Source organism: Seriola dumerili, unplaced genomic scaffold, assembly GCF_002260705.1.
Source record: "Seriola dumerili isolate Sdu_G_001 unplaced genomic scaffold, Sdu_1.0 BDQW01000435.1, whole genome shotgun sequence".
Classification (NCBI taxonomy): domain Eukaryota; kingdom Metazoa; phylum Chordata; class Actinopteri; order Carangiformes; family Carangidae; genus Seriola; species Seriola dumerili.
In genome coordinates, this window is record NW_019174690.1 from 390,464 (window position 1) to 407,345 (window position 16,882).

The 16,882-nt window shown below is 43.5% G+C and overlaps 1 protein-coding gene across 2 annotated transcripts; it reads left to right on the forward strand.

Annotated features, from left to right (window-relative positions):
• Positions 1-2,791: 2,791 nt before the first annotated feature.
• Positions 2,792-15,726, forward strand: LOC111234072 (pleckstrin homology domain-containing family O member 1-like). 2 transcript variants are annotated; one of them, XM_022761984.1, is made up of 6 exons: positions 2,792-3,050; positions 5,460-5,606; positions 10,670-10,810; positions 12,059-12,163; positions 13,080-13,178; positions 13,912-15,726. In XM_022761984.1, the coding sequence occupies exons 1-6, from the start codon at positions 3,024-3,026 to the stop codon at positions 14,614-14,616; spliced, it is 1,224 nt and encodes a 407-aa protein (XP_022617705.1). In that variant the 5' UTR covers positions 2,792-3,023; the 3' UTR covers positions 14,617-15,726. The 2 variants fall into 2 exon arrangements, with proteins under 2 accessions (XP_022617705.1, XP_022617706.1); XM_022761985.1 differs by lacking the exon at positions 13,080-13,178.
• Positions 15,727-16,882: the final 1,156 nt, after the last annotated feature.

The window sequence follows — 16,882 nt, forward strand, 5'->3', positions numbered from 1 at the left end:
CTATATAAAGTAAGACAGACATCAGAAGTGTATCTCAGTTTGTTTTATAAATCAAGATGTGTGAGGGTGGTGGTCCCCACAAGTATCGAAGACTGGAAATGTCCCCACAAGTCACTTAAAAACAGTCAGACTGCAGGTTTAATTGAAGTTTAGTTTAGTTCAGTCTGGTTCGACCAATGAGAAGAGTCTTCACATGTGATCAAACAAACACCTGGTCCCCACAAACCACAAACACTAGTCTGTATGTGTGTGTGTGTGTGTGTGTGTGTGTGTGTGTGTTGGAATTTAAAGTCTGATCATAGCGGTTACCGTAGAGACCAACAGGTTACATGGGCCGTCAGATGTCAGAGGTTGCACTGGTTCTGTTGACAGGTGGTTAGCATGGTGGCTAACTGCTGTTAGCTCGTGATATTATGTACACACAGCAGACAGGTGTGTGTGTGTTTCAGCTGTTGTACAGTCAGCAGAGTCGTCGTGGAGATTTCTCTGCAGCTGTTACACACACACACACGCACACACACACACGCACGCACGCACGCACGCACGCACGCACACACACACACACACACACACAGACCCCCCTGGTCCCACAAACTAAATAAAATCAACCAGGAAACACTGTGAATGATTTTACATTGTTGAAGATCTTTCTCATGTCAGATCATATTTTCATTCACCTTTTCGTGCACCTACAATAAAATATTTATAATTCTTACATCTGTCGACCGTAGTGAGGTCGACGAGTCTGACTGAACAGCAGCAGGATGTGAACGTGTTTTCATCCACACAGCTCCTTCATCTGAATGAATGATGTGACCTCAGCTGTCACTCCCTGTAGGAATATGTCAGGAGCTTCAGTCTTTATAGAGCTGAAACAATTATCTGATTAATCAATCAACAGAACACTGATATTTGATTAATCCTTTAAATTGTTTATAGATTAAAAAGTGTCTGTTTTTCACTGTTCCTCTCTCTCAGCTAACTAGACTCCACGTCGTGAGGTGTCAGACATCTGTTACTAATGAAGAAAATAGAGCTGATGAGTCAGCAGGTGGCAGCAGAGTCACTGTATCAAGGTAACGAAGGTGAGCGTCATGTGACCTGACTCTGTGAGAGCCCACAGATGTTTCTGTTTCATGAGTCCTTGTTCCTCCTCAGACACTGTGTCACAGGCCTGAGGAAAAACACCACGCCACATTTACTGCGAGGACGAGACGGATCAAAACACAGAGAGGAAACATGAAGGGAACTGATTGAGGAATTAATAACCAGATTATAAATCAGATTACAAGATGAGGATGATGATGTGCAGGTAAAACAGGTGTTTGACCAACAGGTAATCCCAGATGTTAAATCTGTCTCAAGGTGAACACACAATTCAACATAAAGATGTGAAGAATAAATTCCCCATAATAAATTAATGATCAATAAATATTCACTTGGATCTAAAGGGAGCGGCTCATGTTAGAATCTAATTTACAGGTTTGTTTCCTCAAAGTTTCCAGGAAAGAATCAACAGAGACTTATTTAATTTCTTTAGTTTATTATTGATTAGTTCATGATTATTGATTATTGACCTCCAGCTGAATTTCTATGACAAACTGCTTCATTTAAACTTCAGTTCATTAATTTACACTGAGACGTTCACATGTTCAGCTCCTCAAAGACGTTTAGAAACTGATCACTGTCCAGAACCAGAACCAGAACCAGAACCAGATCATGTGGTTCTGTCCAGGAAACAGCGTGCTGTGTGTCTTTAGTGAAGCGTGTCAGTAGATGTTGTGTTGTTGTTGTGTCAGTAGATAATCTCCAGATCAGCCTCTCTCTCTCAGTCTGACCCAGTTTGAGTGAAACTGACTCCAGATCAGAGTTCAGCCTCAAAACATCTGCCAACATCCAGACCACACTGAACCGGATTACACTGATCCAGATCTGAGCTGAGGATCACAGACCAGCTCCAGACTGATCCACCTCATCCTCCACTCGAAGACCGAGGACAACACCCCACCACCTCACCCCACCCCCCTGGTCCTGCTGCTGTAAACCAACACCAGTCTGTTCCAGAACCATAACAGACCCGTAGACCTGATGGTCCTGGTCCAGCCCTGATGTTGGTCATGAGGCCTGGCTCATGTTGGATGGCAAAGCTGGATCACCAACTGGTTGGAGTGGACAACAGCCCGGGGGTCCAAACCCCGCAGGTCCACTTCATACTGTACCATCATATAACAGGCTCTTGATCCTCCACCCTGAGGTTCTGGTCTCGTAGAGGACTCTCAAGATGTTCTAGTTTAAATTCTCAGAGAAAAGACTTTGTTCTCCCTGAGACCCAGACCCAGACCCAGACTCTGGACCTGGTTTTGACTGATCAGCAGTGAAGAACATGATGATCATAATAAGATGGAACCAGTTTGACTTTAAACAGACTTCAGCGGTTAATAACTAAAATCGTTTTAGTTAATCAATAACCATTTAATTAATTGCTGGTGCTTTTGCCGTGTGTTCCTGACCCCCCCCCCCCCCCCGTAGGGTGGTCTGAGGTCAGGACTCTGAGCAGACAGCTGATGAGGGACACAGTCTGCATCATTCATCATCATCATCATCATCATCATCATCATCATCATCATCATCCCTGTGTGCTGCAGTCGGTTTCTGCCGGTGGGGGACGCTGTGGGGCTACCGAGGAGCCGCTGAGCCAGCGGGGAGTCTGGAGGAGGAGGAGGAGGAGGGGGAGGAGGAGTAACCGGACACCGACTCCCTCAGCGGCTCCTGGCCGGTCAGTGCGCAGCGGAGCCCGGCGACAGCAGCACAGAGCAGCGGGGCGACGAGCGGAGTCAGACCGAGGATCAACAGCTGAAGAACGGCGGAGGCTCCGGTCTCCCGCCGGACTTTTACCGCTTTAACCCGCTTTTATCTTCTTCTCCCGCCGCTGTGCCGCGCTCTCAGGAGAAATAACGGAGTTACCGTGAAAGTGGGTGAAGTACCGACACCGGTCCGCCGCCGGCAGCCTGACAGCCGCCAGCATGAAGAAGAACAACTCGGGGAAACGGGTGAGTGTTAACGGAACCGACACGGGCCACCGGCGGCTCGTGACGGTCGGTTTTCTAACGTTAAACCGAAGCTCGAGGAACAAAAGCCTCTATGATTACTTCTACGCCTTTATTTTGAAGGCAACAGCGGCAGCGAGTTGGCTAAAGACCCCACTTCCGCTTTTCAGAATAAGAGCGTTATTGATGATTTAAACGGTTTAAAGTGAGAAAAAGATTAAATATTATGGACAAAGATGATTGATGAGAAGATGGCGGGAATCTGACCGAGGATCTAATCATCCTGAGAGCCGAAGAGAAAACAGAGCAGATCCGGTTTCACTCCGTTACCGGGAGAGCAGCTGAACTCACGTTACAGCCGTTAAACGGACTCACACAACAAACACAAACACGATCAGACAACAGATGAAAACCTCTGAGAACAGAGGGATTAGAGCCTTTTAAGAGTTAACACGGTTTCATGTTGTTTGTCTGAACATTTAACAGCAGCACAGGAACAGAAGGAATTTCAAATGAAATAAAAACATTTAGGAAATCACTTTAAAAAAAATTGAATCTAATTGTATTATTTTATTAAAAAGCTAAACTTAAATCTAAAGATTTAATATATGATAAAATATACAAAATAATACTTGAAGTTTGAAGTTTAGCTCAATGTACTGTTGTGACCTGGTTGTGACGCTGTTACCACTCAGTAAATAAATATGATTATATCACAAATAATAAAACAAATAAATGACTTAACAACGTTCAATTTAAAACATGTCACAGTCTAATTTAGTTTGAGCTGAGTATTAATACTACTACTACTAATGATGATGATAATAATAATAATAACAACAATAATATTAATAATAATAATAATGAGTAGGAGTTGCAGTTGTATTGTTTGACTCCTGTCTGAAGGCCAGACACAGTTTATTGTGTATTTGATGGTTTGTGTTTTTAGTTTCTGTTTTGACATTAAACTGATTTTTCTACAGAAAAAAAACAGATTTTTTTTTTTTACCTCTGAATGTAAATGAGAAAAACTCATAAAACTGATGAGGATTGAAATCAGAAAAACTGACAGTTTTCTGTCGTCACTGTTTCACACTCAGGACAAGCTCAGATGTGTAGTTGTGTACAGAGTTGTGTAGTTGTGTAGTAAACTGATTTTTCTACAGAAAAAAAACAGATTTTTTTTTTTTACCTCTGAATGTAAATGAGAAAAACTCATAAAACTGATGAGGATTGAAATCAGAAAAACTGACAGTTTTCTGTCGTCACTGTTTCACACTCAGGACAAGCTCAGATGTGTAGTTGTGTACAGAGTTGTGTAGTTGTGTAGTTGTGTAGTTGTGTACAGAGTTGTGTAGTTGTGTATAGGGCTGTGTAGTCGTGTACAGAGTTGTGTAGTTGTGTAGATGTGTAGTTGTGTATAGGGTTGTGTAGTTGTGTAGCGTGTTGTTGGTCAGGTGGCTGGAGACGCTGAGGCTGCAGGAATGTGATGAATCTCCATGACAAAAGACTCAAATGTTTGAGTGTGAATGAGAGTGAGGAGCTTTATTCTTCTCTCTGACTCACAACAACAACACACACACAACAACACACAAAACAAACACACGTCTCAACTTGATCAGGATAGAGGAATATCTCCTCAGCAGGAGCCGTCTTCACTCTCACATTGTCATTAATGATCTTGTCAATAAAATTGGGTTCAAACTGTATCAGCTGATCTGGTTTGTGATTCTAATATTTAAGTTTGTTGATCAGAATCTGCTTCATGTGTAAAAACAAGCGTCACATCAAATGTTTCAGATATTTAGAACTAAATCGGTTTTTATTCCTTCACATTAAAAAGTGAGTTTAGTTCAATCAGCTGATGCTTTGAAACAACAGTAAAATATTATTGAACAGTTTGAAGATCAAACTTTATTGATCCTCCGGGGGAACTGATGACAAACATCTACAGATAATAAATCACATGTTAAAAGTTCAAGTACTTAAAATATTTTACAGACTTTATTTTATTAGATTTATTTTTGAGTTGTTATCATTTTTAATGTTTAATGTGTTTGTTTATGTTTATGTTTTATGTTGTATTTGTTTTATTTTCATTGAATTTATATTTATTTATTATTTATATTTAGTATTTTTTATTATTCAATGTATATTTATTCATTTGTATATATAAGGGAAATTCATTATTGTTATTATTATTATTATTATTGTTTGACATCAAACTTTTCTCTTCAGTAAAAAAAACTAAAGAATTTGGTGAAGATAAAACGTTTCAACTAAAAAGACAGAAGAAGAAGAAGCTCAAGAGTCTGAGCAGCTGAAAGCACCGGCTGTTACAGACTGTTTCAATAAAGGGTTACATTTTTCACCTGTCCTTACTCTACTTCCTGTTTCCTTTTTCCTGTTCAGGGTCCACAGGACTCGGCGTCGCAGAACCTCCAGCCAGATAAAGTGGGCTGGATCAGAAAGTTCTGCGGGAAAGGGATCTTCAGAGAGATCTGGAAGAACCGGTTTGTGGTTCTGAGAGGAGATCAGCTGTTCGTCTGTGAGAAAGAGGTAAGTCAGAGGGGCGGGGCCTAAAAGTGACTCACACCTGCCACTCTGTCAGCTGACTGATTATTGATTTATTGTTGGAGATGATCAGCAGCAGATAACTGACTGCTGACACCTCGTTAAGAGCTTTAATTATCGCCATGGTAACGAGTGGTCACGTGATGCTCCACATCATGTGAGATGATTTCTTTTGCCTATTGTGCAGCCCTACTGTCAGAGTTCTAGTGAGTTCTCTGTCGTGTCTGTCGGGTTCCTCGATGTTCTGTAGTTGCTTTGGTTCTGACTTGAAACAGAAAGTTTCTCCTCGATTTTCTACAGTCGACGTTCTGCAGGAGTCGAGTTTCAGTCCGAGCTGCAGACACACAGAGAGCTCCGGTTTCACTGCTGTAACACAGGACGGAACGTCCTCACAGAACCTTTATCATAGACAGAGCATGCTGATAGAACCTTTATCAACTACAAAACAAGCTGATTGAACCTTTATCAAATACAGAACAAGCTGATAGAACCTTTATCAAACAAAGAGCAAGCTAAAAGAACCTTTATCAAACACAGAACATGCTGAAAGAACCTTTATCAAACATAGAACAAGCTAATAGAACCTTTTCCATACACAGAACAAGCTAAAAGAACCCTTATCAAACAGAACATGCTGGAAGAACCTTTATCAGACATAGAACAAGCTGAAAGAACCTATATCAAACACTCAGCGTGCTGATAGAACCTTTATCAAACACAGAGCATACTGAAAGAACCTTTATCAAACACAGAACATGCTGATAGAACCTTTATCAAATACAGAACATACTGAAAGAACCTTTATCAAACACAGAACATGCTGATAGAACCTTTATCAAATACAGAACATACTGAAAGAACCTTTATCAAACACAGAACAAGCTGAAAGAACCTTTATCAAACACTCAGCGTGCTGATAGAACCTTTATCAAACACAGAGCATACTGAAAGAACCTTTATCAAACACAGAACAAGCTGAAAGAACCTTTATCAAACACTCAGCATGCTGATAGAACCTTTATCAAACACAGAACATGCTGATAGAGCCTTTATCAAATGCAGAACTTCCTACTAGAACCTTAAACAGAACATCCTGTTAGAACCTTAATCAACTACAGAACATCAGAGAACGTCTCAGAGCGTCTCAGCTGCAGGAAAACGAAGCATCCAGATTTTTTCAAGAAGTGATCTGTTTCATTTCTTCAGTTGCTCTCTGACATCACTCAGACCTCAGCGTCACATGACCATCGAAGATCTATGAAAACTGTCTCAACTCCAAATACGGACTCGTCTCAGTCCTTGTCCTCTCAGGTTTCTGTTTCTGCGAAGGTTTGATTCGTGTGAAGCGTCACCAGCTTCACTTCCTGGCCGACCAGGAATAGAAACTCTGTGTGAGACCAGAGAAACCACACACACACACAACCACACACACACACACACACACACACACACACACACACACACACTCACACACTCACACTCACACACGCACGCATGCACACACACACACACACACACACACTCACACACACACACACACACACACACACACACACACACACACACACACACACACACACACACACACACACACACCTTGACCACGTCTGTTGTTCCTGACAGAATTAAACTTCCCCTGACAGTCGACAGTTTGATGTTTCTCAAGTCTCTTCCTCTTCAGGCTTTACCAGAAGTTTTAGTTTATTATTTATTTTTGATTGTGTCATTAATTAACTGATTAGTTGATGAATTGTCTCAGGGCACTTTTGTCTCTAGTTTTTTGGTCCATCATGATCAAACATTCGTTTCTTTAAAGGCGAAGCCGAGGTTTCGTTTCTTCAGCTCGTGTTGTCTTCAGTTTTAAACCGAGACGTTTCTTCACCATGAGGACACTGTCTCCGTCCTCACCACCTCACGTCAGTTTGACAGTTCAGATTTGGTTTTAAGGTTCCGGGTAGAAGCAGGGTCTGGTTCTGGTTCTGGTTCTGGTTCTGGTTCTGGTTCTGAGTTTGGGGCCTGGGAGCGCTTTATGTCAATGAGGGTCGACACAAGTACAGGGAGATGTGTGTGTGTTGTATCAGTGTTAATTTCGGACTCATTTCCTGGGTAATGACATCATCAGTGTTAAAGAGTTTGTCTATGAAGTATGATTGTGACAGGTGAAGAGACGGAGACAGATTTTATTGATCTGAACTGTTTGAAGTTGCAAAAGTTTACAATCCTTTATCAATAAAAACCATAATGAGCCACAGACTTTCAGTCAGTCAGTGAACACACCTTAAAGGACTGCGGGTGTGTCTACTGCGTCTTTATCACCTCACAGGTAACACTGGGTTTTATCTGTGTGGAGCGTTCACAGACAACAGTTTGTTTGTCATCGTGTCCGGATGATGTCACGCTCGTTTTTTGTTGTTTGTTAAATTCTTGGTCCCAGAGAAAATTCAACGTTACATGTTGAATAAAAAGTAAGAACGAGAAAGTGAATAAAACAGTATTTAAATAGTCATTTTAAATATAAATGTGTAAACAACATAAAAAGTATTGACATAAAAGAATCATATGATAAATAAAACAGTTGACAGTCTCATCACTGTGGGTGTGTAGTTCAGGAACCAGGTGGCTTGTGGGTAAAAACTCTCTGTACCTGCCAGTCCGGATGCTCCTGCACCGTGAAGAGTCCGTCAGTGAGGCCCCTCCCCCTTCCATCCAGGTCCTGATGAGAACACGACGTGAAAGGGTTAAAATCCCCTTGTCTTACTGTCAGCTGTTGTGTGTGTCACATGGTGATGTAACATGAGTGACAGGTGGTCCAGCCAATCAGAAACATGAAGCCAGACACAGTTTAACCTCCGTCTGCTGAGGCTGCTAATCCAGTATGTGTGTGTGTGTGTGTGTGTGTGTGTGTGTGTGTGTGTGTGTGTGTGTGTGTGCCATGTTAAGCCTCAGTAATCCTCTAGCAGCATCAGTGTCACACATGATGATGATATGTACATACATCTGTCTGCATGTGTGTTACCATGGAGACGTCTCTACAGCCCATAATAAGCAGTGCAGGTAAAGTCACATGATAAATCCAGATTAGACTGATGTCCAAAGGTCAGAGGTCACAGACTCGTTATGTAAGAGGCTTCTCTGAGACTGAACTGAATATTGATTATTGATCGCCTGACTGATGATGCAGGCAGAGTGACATCAGCAGGGGGAGGGAACAGCCCGAGGCGGCGACTGACCTCACTGTGTGGTGGGCGTGGCCTCTCTCCCAGGAAGTCTCAGTTTAAAGCTGGTGAATAATGGATGGTGTTTCCATGGAGATTAATGAGCTGAGGTTTACCTGCTGCAGGAGACACACCAACACCTGCTGTGTGTGTGTGTGTGTGTGTGTGTGTGTGTGTGTGTGTGTGTGTGTGTGTGTGTGTGTGAGCCATTCACCTGCAAACTCCAGATTTCTGTCGATGAATCTTCAGGTGGATCATCTGGGTCAGTGTGTGTGACTGTTCTCAGTCAGCTCTGCTGGTCTTCCTATCTGTGTCTCAGACCTAGAAACATGAACCAGAACAACCAGCTGATCCACCGCTCACTGTCACACACCTCCAGAATCCAGAATCCAGACCACGATCCAGAAAGTCCACAGAGACTGCCCAGAACCTGAGAGAGAGAGAGAGAGAGAGAGAGAGAGACAGCTGAAGATGACATGTGTTGAAACCAAACCCCCTGTTTCTACAACACACACACACACACACACACACACACTCCAACTCTGTTCTTTTAAATCCAAACTAAAAACTTTTTAGTTGAGCTTCTTCTTGAATGGACAGACTGTGTGTGTGTGTGTGTGTGTGTGTGTGTGTGTGTGTGTGTGTGTGTGTGTGTGTGTGTGTCTGTCTGTTTACGTGTGTGTGTGTTTGTGTGTCTGTTTACGTGTGTGTGTGTGTGTGTGTGTGTGTGTGTGTGTGTGTGTGTGTGTGTGTGTATCTATCTACACACAGTATTTGAACGGACACAGTACGGTGGCCCAGACAGCTCAAAACACTGAGACTAAAAACACACAAACAAATTCAGAAAACATCTCTGACGATACGAGCTGCAAATACAACAACAAACAAATCCACAGACGCCTTGAACCCGGGACACGATTGTTTCGTCTGTTTGCATGTTGTGTTCTTCAGTCACAGTGAGTTGAGCTCTCCGGGCCACCGTACACACTGACCCAGGACCAGAATGTCCGTCCCAGACTCGGATCAACGTGCATCAGTAGGAAAATGAGCCGAATGTTGTTTTTCTATTTAAATCTACTGAAGGACGTTTCCATGTCCGAGTGTTCTTCTACTGGATTTGACTGGATTTACATTTAGTTTGTTTCTTTAAAGAACCTGCAGCAGGAGGAGGAAGGTTCTCATGTCTCAACACTCAGGATACATTTAGCTTAGCTTAGCATAAAGACTGGAGACAGGGGGAAATCATTAGCCTGGCTGTCACTGATTAACATGTTTTATCTTAAGTGTAAAAACAAGCTAGCGGTTTCCCCATGTTTCCAGTCTTAATGCTAAGCTAAGCTAACCAGGAGCAGGAAGAACTAAAACCTTGAGCTGGTTCTACTTTTCTTCTTTAATCACTTTTCATCTCTAATATCTTCATCATCATCTTCATCTGACAAGAAGAAGATTCATGTAAATGTTGAACTTGCCCTTTAATGAATTAAAACATTGATTGTTGCATTTTTAACTACATCTCCCATGAGTCTTAGTGAGCTGGAGCTGTTGAATGAAAACAATGAATTGTTTAAATGTTGAAATGTGTTAGATAGTGACAGAAAGCTCAGGAACATGGATATTTTCGGAAAGGCACATTGAGTGACAGAATCCATAGAAGAACAGGAACTCACCTGGAAGTGGGCGGGGCTTTCCTGCTCAGGTCAGATTAACATAAATTCACAGGAGATGTCTCAACGATGCTCCGCCTCCTCGCTCTCTCAGGACACCTGACTCACCTGTCCTGCTGGTGAGCTGACCTCTGACCCTTTACCTGTGTTACCTGTGTGTGTGGTGCAGGTGAAGGAGCTGGGTCGGGCTGACGAGGTTCTGGACCTATCGGACTACGAGCGCTGCGAGGAGATCCGCAAGAACAAGAGTCGCAGCAAGAAGAACCACAGCAAGTTCAGACTGCAGCGCTGCAGCTCGCCAGGCAACACGGTACACCTGTCTGTCTACCTGTCTGTCTGTACACATGTCTATCTCAAAAACATGACCAACATTGAACTGAATGAAACATTTTCATTAACATACAATAGATATCTGCAGGCCATCCCTCAAATACCCAGCATGCCCTGGGGGAGAGGATCGGGTGTCCTTCAGACTGGGTGGCAGTTTACACACACACACACACACACACACACACACACACACACACAGAATGTCTTTCTGTCCTAATGAGGACCTTCAATGACATAATGCATTTCCTAACCCTGAATCAAACCTTTCAAGGTCGACCTAAAACTCAGATTAGTCCTCACAAAGACACACACACACACACACACACACACACACACACACACACACACACCAACACACACACCACACACACACACACACACACACACACACACACACACACACACACACACACACACACACACACACGCACACACTCTCTCTCGGCCATCTGGTGATGTGTCTCCCACTGAGGCTTCAGAAACTGCAGTGTCGGTGGGGGCTGTGATAGGTCATCCAGTATTCTAATGTGTGATGTCAGCAATTTTATCCAATCACTGTTCATCTGTGAAAACCTGAAACGTGATAAAGAGTTTTTTTGTCCTTTTTTTTTTGTCATAAATGAGAAGAAAAATATGAAATTATTTTAGAAAAAACGTGTCATCAGTCAACAACTACCACACAAACTATTGGATGCTAACAACAAATAATCTTAACACCAAGATAAATGAGTGTTACAAATATCTAACAACATGCTATAACAAACTAACGAGGAGCTGGCATGTTTAAAGAAGCTAACAACAATCAAATAACAACTTAACCACGAGCTAACACATGCAACAACAGCAAAAAAAACAATATAAGCTACAACTAGCTAAAACAAAAGAAGCTAAATACTAAGAATCAATAGAAAGTATGATTCAAAGATGAAAACAGTAAAACAACAAGGTAAAAAAAGGTATCAAAAATTAGCTTAAACATCTGAATAACAGAGAAACAATCTAAAAACAAGTTAGCAACAGGCTAAAACAAGCTAACAGCTATCTAGATAACATGCAAAAATACTTGTTAATAACCACAAAGAAACAAAAAGACAGAAAGTTATAACCAAACTCGTAAACAAAAACTACTTATTGGCAGTTAACACGTGTAAACAAAGCAACAAGCTAAAGCTAAACTATAAGCTAACAGCGGTGTAGCTGAGGGTTCACCTGTATGTGTTTGTTGCAGGTTCCTAACCTGGTCTTCCTGGCTGTCAGTCCGGAGGAGAAGGAGTCCTGGATCAATGTCCTGAACGCTGCCATCACCAGAGCCAAAAACCGAATCCTGGATGATGTACGTACATAAACTCATCTTCATCATCATCATCATCATCATCATCTCTAAGTGGCATCCATTAGTCTATTACAGCAGGTCTGAGGACTGACTGTTTAAAGGATCAGGTGTTATTCTACAGTTTTCTACTGTCAACAAATCTCATGTAACACAAAGTGTTTGTCCATCTCTCGACCCTTTATGACTTCCTGTTTGTCTTAATCGAACAAACAGAGGATTTGTTGGAGACTATTTTAGTCTGTCACTGCTAACAAACTGCAACAGCTAACTTCCTGTAGTTTTGAAACACCCGTGGTTATGTCGCAGTTGTCTACATGTCTGTTTTTTAGAACGTGTGAGTTCCTCTTACTGCGGTGTTGTCGTGTTTACTTCAGTGTGTGCGGGCTGCCGTCTGCTAACACAACATTCAGTCAACAACCTTCCCCTTTTCCACCCGTCAATACTCCGATCAATAATCTGATCGATCATGTTTCTCTCTCTCTCACACAGTGTTCCAGGCTGAAAGAAGCCTCTCATGAACCTGTGCTACATTCATGTCGTATCGATGTTGTGGTGTTTTCCATGTCGACAGCACCATCAAACAAACAGTATTAATATGTAGGTGAAGCAGCAGCTACAGCCTGACAACAAGCTGACATAATCACCATGACAACTGGTGAAGACCATGTCATGCAGCTAAAAGCTCAGGGAAAAGACAGTAAATGAGTTTAGATTATTTGTCAGAACTGACTTTGTACCTGTAGAAAGAAGTCAGAGTTTGATCCCAGCAGCACCTGGTGGACGTCAGAGGAACTGCAGATGAATCAGGTCAGAGGTCATCAGGGGTCAGGTCGGAGGTCACTCAGCAGTCAGTCCCAGGCCCTTTAACATTCACAGGTCACGTTGTGAACATGTTTTCTTTGTGCTGATGCTCCAGGTGACAGTAGAAGACTCTCACCTGTCTCACCTGACTCGAGATCGAGTGAAGATTCCTCACAACCGCCGGCTGCCGACCAGAGGCCATCTGCTGGCCGTGGTCAGTATAATGCTCCTCTTTATCATCACCTCCTCTTCCTCCAACACCTCCTTCTTCCTCTTCCTCGGTGGGAAGCTCCTTCATCATAAAATGTCCAAAATTTTATTTGAGATATTTGCAAAACCACATTACATGGTCTTCATCAGTAGATTCAGCACTCACCGGTTCACGCTCAACCAGAGAAACAACATCAACTCAAGGTCCACTTACTGACTCTCTTCTGGAGCGTTGGTCCTCCTGGTTGAGAGTTGTTTCCATGACAACCGAGCAAACTGTGGACATATGATACAGATTTATTTATATAGTGTCGTCTGCATAAAAATGATCATATATCGAATCATCTAATTAAAGAGCCCAGTGGTAACTAGAGCTGGGATCATTAGTTTAATCAATTTATTGATAGGTTGATTGACAGAGAAATAATTTACTTAAACTGTTTTATAATCAATTATCATTAATTATCAAAAATTCTGAAACAATTAAAATATTCTCTGACTCCAGCCACTGAAATGAGACGAAAATAATAAACTGATCATGACAATAATTGAGCCAGCCAGAATAACAACAGTCCAGAACAGAGCCAGTCCAGAACAGAGCCAGTTGAGAGTCAACAGCTGTTCATGAGAACCAAATAAACTGAACTGAAGCACGGATAAATTCATGTTTCATACAAATGTCTGAACGTGTTGTTAGTCATGTCACTGACCCCTCCTCCTCCTCCTCCTCTGTTCAGGCCTCGACGTCCTCCTCAGACGGGATGCTGACTCTGGACCTGATCCAGGAGGAGGATGCTCTGTCTCAGGGAGCCAACAGCTGCAATGGTTTTAGGGACGACCTGGACAAGTCCCACCTCAGTCCAGACTGTCCCAGGTCCAAAACTGATGGTGCTCTTTCTACCAGGGCCGCTGAGGCTTCTGGGAAATCCCAGAGCCTTCCTCGTGAGGTGGCGGTGGTGTGGGAGAAAACGGGTCCTGGACAAACACCTCAGCCAGGAAGAGGTTTGACGACGGCGGAGAAAAACCGCTGCGCCTCCATGGACGAGATCTTGTCACACTCAGAAACTAAAGCTGCTAAGAACAAGAACGCGCCACTGACCCGTTCTCCTGCCTCGACACCGCCCGGGGCCACAACCCCCATCAGCCAGCTGCAGGAGCTCATCAGCCAGAAGCTGGAGAAGACAGAGCAGCTGCTGACAGAGGTGCAGCGGGAGGCTGACGGGGAGAAGGGGAAGGTGAAGCGGAAGGAGGCGGCTGAAGCGGCGCAAGGTGAAGTGGAGAGACTCCTGAAGGAGGCGGCGGCGGCCTGGAGTCAGGCCCGCGAGGTGCTGGAGGAGGTGAAGGAGCTAAGGGCGCTGTACCAACAACTGCACTCCTCCTCCTCCTCCCTCACCCCCTCCAACAGCACCAAACTAAACCCAGACCACAAGAGCCTGATGTAGACTGGAGGTCCCGACTCACTGGTACGACCTGGTTCATGGTCTGGTCCCAGACTTCACATGAAGCTGCTGAGAACTTGACAAACCACTTTTAAATTATTTGGAAAAATGCAGGTTTAGATTTTCAGGAGGAACCAGGACCAGGACCAGTTTAGCTAAAGCCACGCCCCTCTAGGAACCTTCAGCTGAAGCTCCGCCCCCTATAGGACCCTCATGTAGCGTCTCTTTCAGTTGCACAAAGGAAACACTTGGTTCCTTCTCAGAAACTCTGACGTCTCTGATTAGAGGGATGAAAATGTGCCAAGGAGAGTCAGAGGATGAAATCTTTAAATACTTGATTGTTTCTGTTCTTTTTCTCTGGATCCGTTTTATTTTTCTGGAACATTCACAGTATCTCTGTGTTGTTGTGTCTGTAGAGAAGTGTACAGATGTTTTATGCAGCTGGACTGAAGGATCACCTGACGGTACTGATGTAGGTTCATATGAAGGAGGACTGATCTGTGTGAGACGGTACACGACGTCACGTTCGTCTTGAATCAGCTGATGATTCCTGGGATAAAACTGTGGCAGGTCTCTTATTTTGAAAAGGCATAAAAGTGATCAGTTGAACTGATAAGAGTCAGGAGCGGGGGTGCAGTGTGTATTAGGGAATAAATAAATGTGATTAAATATTCAAACCTTTAAGTTCAGTTACTACCTTTTTCCAGATCTTTTGACTCTATCTCATGGCCTTCTTCTTCCTGCTCAGTTGTTATTAATGAGTTGACTCCAGCTTTGTTTGTGCCTCACCTGGTTGGTGCCTCGACATCTGGTTTCTGGTCTGGGGTTCAGTTTCAGGACCTCAGACCAGAACCAGAACCATCTGGAGGAAGATCATGGAGGCCTTCCTCATCATCAGTTAGCATCACCTGTTAGCATCTGACAGCAGCACTCTACCTAAAGACACATGAGGAAGATTCAGTGAAGAAGACAGTGAGATATGGTTGAACGCTCTGGAAAAAGCTGGTGAGTAAAGGTGTTGTGCAGGTTTGTGATCAGCAGGATCCACAGAGACCATCAGACCCCTCATCAGGTCGACTGACAGCGTGTGAACCTCCTTTACTCTGTCTGATCAGGATCAGATTCAGATTCTGGATCAGATTCAGATTCTGGATCTGGATCTGGATCTGTCAGTCTGGAGGTGTGACAGTAGGCGGGGTTTGAAGGTCTCTCTCAGACTCTGTTTAACCACAAACGACAATGTCATCATCAGTGATCTGAGCTCCGTGGATGACATCATCATCAGGTCTCCTCTGATCCCAGCCCCTTTGGTCTGTGGGTTTTGTTTGGGTCCAGGTCTGGTTCAGTTGGGGGTCCAGCTACTCGGGTCCACTCAGGCTCAGATCCAGTTTGTAAATACAAACACACACAACAGTTCGTTTACAGCAGGTGACAATCTGTCGCTGAGCAACAACATCCAGCAGCACAGAGGCTGGTGATGTCAGCAGAGTCCGGTTCGCCGGGTCTATTAACTGCTGGGCTTCATTCAGGTTTTGGTCTGAGCACAGAGATCAGACCTGGTTCAGGTACGAGGTTTTGGAGCTGATGAATTCAAACAGCTGCTGTTTCCTTCTCAAACCTGCAGAACCAGTCCTCCTGGGTCCGGGTCCGGGTCTTCTTTGTGAGTGTGAAGGTTTTGTCAGACACTGAGGTCTGGACTCGAGTCTACCTGAGAACAGGTGACAGCAGGTCCTGATGAACGAGTGTCACCGTCATGGTTTCACTTCTTACGGATGAACATCATTGATTATTGATCCTACATCAGTTCTCTGATCATGTTTCGCTGTGTTTCCTGTTTCTGGGTGAATCTGGTTCTGAAGGATCTGATCTGAAGTCAGTGAAACCTGAGGATCAAACTGTGAGTGGATGAGATGAACTGATGTTTGTTACAATCACTGACTTTAATGAGGAGACTTTTATTTTTTTAAACCAGACTTTTGTACTGAACTGGTTCCTGTTCTGTGTCGATGAAGGAGAGACACACACACACACACACACACAGTATTTTTGTAACTGATGTTTTTACAGTGTACAACAGACGTCCTACAGATGTTCTCAGCCTCTCCAGATGTTGCTGTGATGCAGTTTGAAGAAGAAGAGATTTACCTGTGGTCCAGGTGTTGGACTGTGACTCTTCATGGTCTTAAAGGAACAGTTCAACATTGCGTGACTCCTCCCAGTCAGGTGTGAACCCGCCTCAGGTCCATGTCCAGGTCCAGGAGGCGCAGCC